This window comes from Melozone crissalis, unplaced genomic scaffold (assembly GCF_028551555.1).
Source record: "Melozone crissalis strain CALT ecotype California unplaced genomic scaffold, PUWL_Pcris_2 ptg000011l_1, whole genome shotgun sequence".
Lineage (NCBI taxonomy): Eukaryota > Metazoa > Chordata > Aves > Passeriformes > Passerellidae > Melozone > Melozone crissalis.
The window spans coordinates 4,127,498-4,129,926 of NW_026535789.1; the positions used below are offsets into that span (position 1 = coordinate 4,127,498).

The 2,429-nt window shown below is 59.2% G+C and overlaps 1 gene segment (V, D, J or C); it reads left to right on the forward strand.

Moving 5' to 3' along the window:
• Window positions 1-725: 725 nt before the first annotated feature.
• Window positions 726-1,139, forward strand: LOC128933565 (Ig heavy chain V region 6.96-like; the record flags this gene model as incomplete). The annotated part of the segment is given in 1 exon segment: window positions 726-1,139. A coding segment is annotated over 1 exon segment (414 nt), but the record flags the coding sequence as incomplete, so codon positions are not given.
• Between the last annotated feature and the right edge of the window lie 1,290 nt (window positions 1,140-2,429).

The following is a 2,429-nucleotide window of genomic DNA, read 5'->3' on the forward strand; positions in this document are numbered from 1 at the left end:
AACGGGGTAGGGGGGCACACAAGGACGGGAATGGGGTCCAACAGCAGCACCAGCAGCATAAGCACCCCAACCAGCAGAAGCACATTTGGCACAGAAATAGGATCCGGAATCCTCGTCCTTGAGGTTGTTCATGGTCAGCGTCACCGAGCTCTGCCCGTTGTCCCTGGAGATCATGACCCGGCCCTTGAACGCAGACGGGTATCTGGTTTATCCATCGCTGTCAATGCCTGCGAAAAATTCCAGCCCCTGCCCGGGTCTCTGGCGCACCCAGCTGATCCCAAATTGTCCAAAACTGAACCCGGACCCTCGGCAGAGGAGGCGCAGGGACCCCCCGGGGGGCTGGAGGTCCCCCCAGCACTCCAGCAGGGTCACAGCTGCCCGGGGCCCATCCCCAAATCGTTACCAATTTCCCTCATAACTCCACTGGTTTGGTCCCAAATCTCCATCGCATTTTTCCGGAATCCTGAGGTCCCTCAAACCCTACAAGTTAACTCAATATTCTCATTAATTAATTGCACACCTTGACCTGAGTGTTCCACATTAATTTCAAAACTAAAACCAGCATTAACCATCCCCAACCCCGGCACATCACGGCCATGGCCTCGAGCTCCCTCCGGCTCCTGGCCCTGCTGCTCCTGCTGCCCCTCCCAGGTGGCCCCGCCCCTTTTCCCCTTCTGAACCAATCAGGTTTCTGATCCCCATCTCCCCTTTGTCCCGCAGGGCTCCGGGCGGCCGTGACCCTGCTGGAGTGTGGGTGGGACCTCCAGCCCCCCGGGGGGTCCCTGCGCCTCTTCTGCCGAGGGTCCGGGTTCAGTTTTGGGAATTTTGACATGTACTGGATCCGCCAGAGCCCCGGGCAGGGGCTGGAGTGGCTCGCAGGCATCTACAGCAGTGGTTCCAGCACCGCATATGCGCCATCGGTCAAGGGCCGGTTCACGATCTCCAGGGACAACGGGCAGAGCTCGGTGACGCTGACCATGAACAACCTCAAGGCCGAGGATTCCGCCACCTATTTCTGTGCCAAGAGTGTTCGTGCTGGTGCTGGTGCTAATACTGCGTATGCTCTTGGCTCCTCCCCCATGGCTGGGCCCCCTCCTGTCCCCGTTCCCCTGGCCCTTCCCCCAAACCGCAGCCCCTGACTCCATTTCCTCACCCTCTGTCCCAGCCCTGCTCTGGCTCTGCCCCATATGTCCCCTCTGGGCCACACTCAGTGCCCTCGTTCCTCAAATTACGTTTAATTTTTCAAAATTTGGGGCCAAAGTTAAGGTAAGGAGTCAAAAATTCAAATTTTGGCCCGAAATTCCCGATGTCAGTCCAATGGGCATGATTTGGGTCTGTGGCTGTGACTTGGTGCCTGCAGGAAAGATTTGGGGGAAAACTGGACAAGTCTGGGGGCAATGGTTGGGATTGGAGGGACGAGGCCGAGCTCAGCGTGAAACCGGCCCTGATTTGGGGCCAGGAGCTGAGATTTGGGGCCAGGAGCTGAGATTTGGGGCCAGGAGCTGAGATGTGGGTTCAGAACAGGGCAAAGTTGAGACAAAGGGCAGGAGTGGGGTCAGGGTTTGGTGGGAATTGTCTGGGAAACGGGGACAGGTGAGTCCCAATAGCCGGCCAATAGCACCAACATTATAACCACCAACAGCAGCAGCAGCAGCAGATTTGGCACAGAAATAGGATCCGGAATCCTCGTCCATGAGCTTGTTCATGGTCAGCGTCACCGAGCTCTGCCCGTTGTCCCTGGAGATCGTGAACCGGCCCTTGACCGAAGGCGCGTACATGGAGCTCCAGCCCTCCTTCCTGATGCTCCCGACCCATTCCAGCCCCTGCCCGGGTCTCTGGCGGACCCAGAACATGGTGATACCGCCGACATCGAACCCGGACCCTCGGCACAGCAATGTCAGGGACCCACCGGGGGGCTGGAGGTCCCCCCCGCACTCCAGCAGGGTCACGGCCACCCGGAGCCCTGTGGGACAAAGGGGAGATGGGGATGAGAAACCTGATTGGCTGTGGGCCTGCATTGGGCAAGTCCAGCTGGGAAAAGGAATTGCACCCACATGGTAGGGCGACCAGTGTGAGGAGGAGAAGGACAAAGTGCCACAATCTGGGGCCCAGAGTCAGGATTTGGGTCAAGGGTTGAGCTTTGGCCTCATCCGCATCTCCCCTTTGTCCCGCAGGGCTCCGGGCGGCTGTGACCCTGCTGGGGTGCGGGGGGACCTCCAGCCCCCCGGGGAGTTCCTGCGCTCCCTCTGCCGAGCGTCCGGGTTCAGTTTCGGGAGCTATGACATATTCTGGATTCGCCAGAAACCCGGGCAGGGGCTGGAATATGTCGCAAGGATCCACAGCAGTGGTGCTTACGCCGACTACGCGCCATCGGTCAAGGGCCAGTTCATGATCTCCAGGGACAACAGGCAGAGATCGGTGATGCTGAC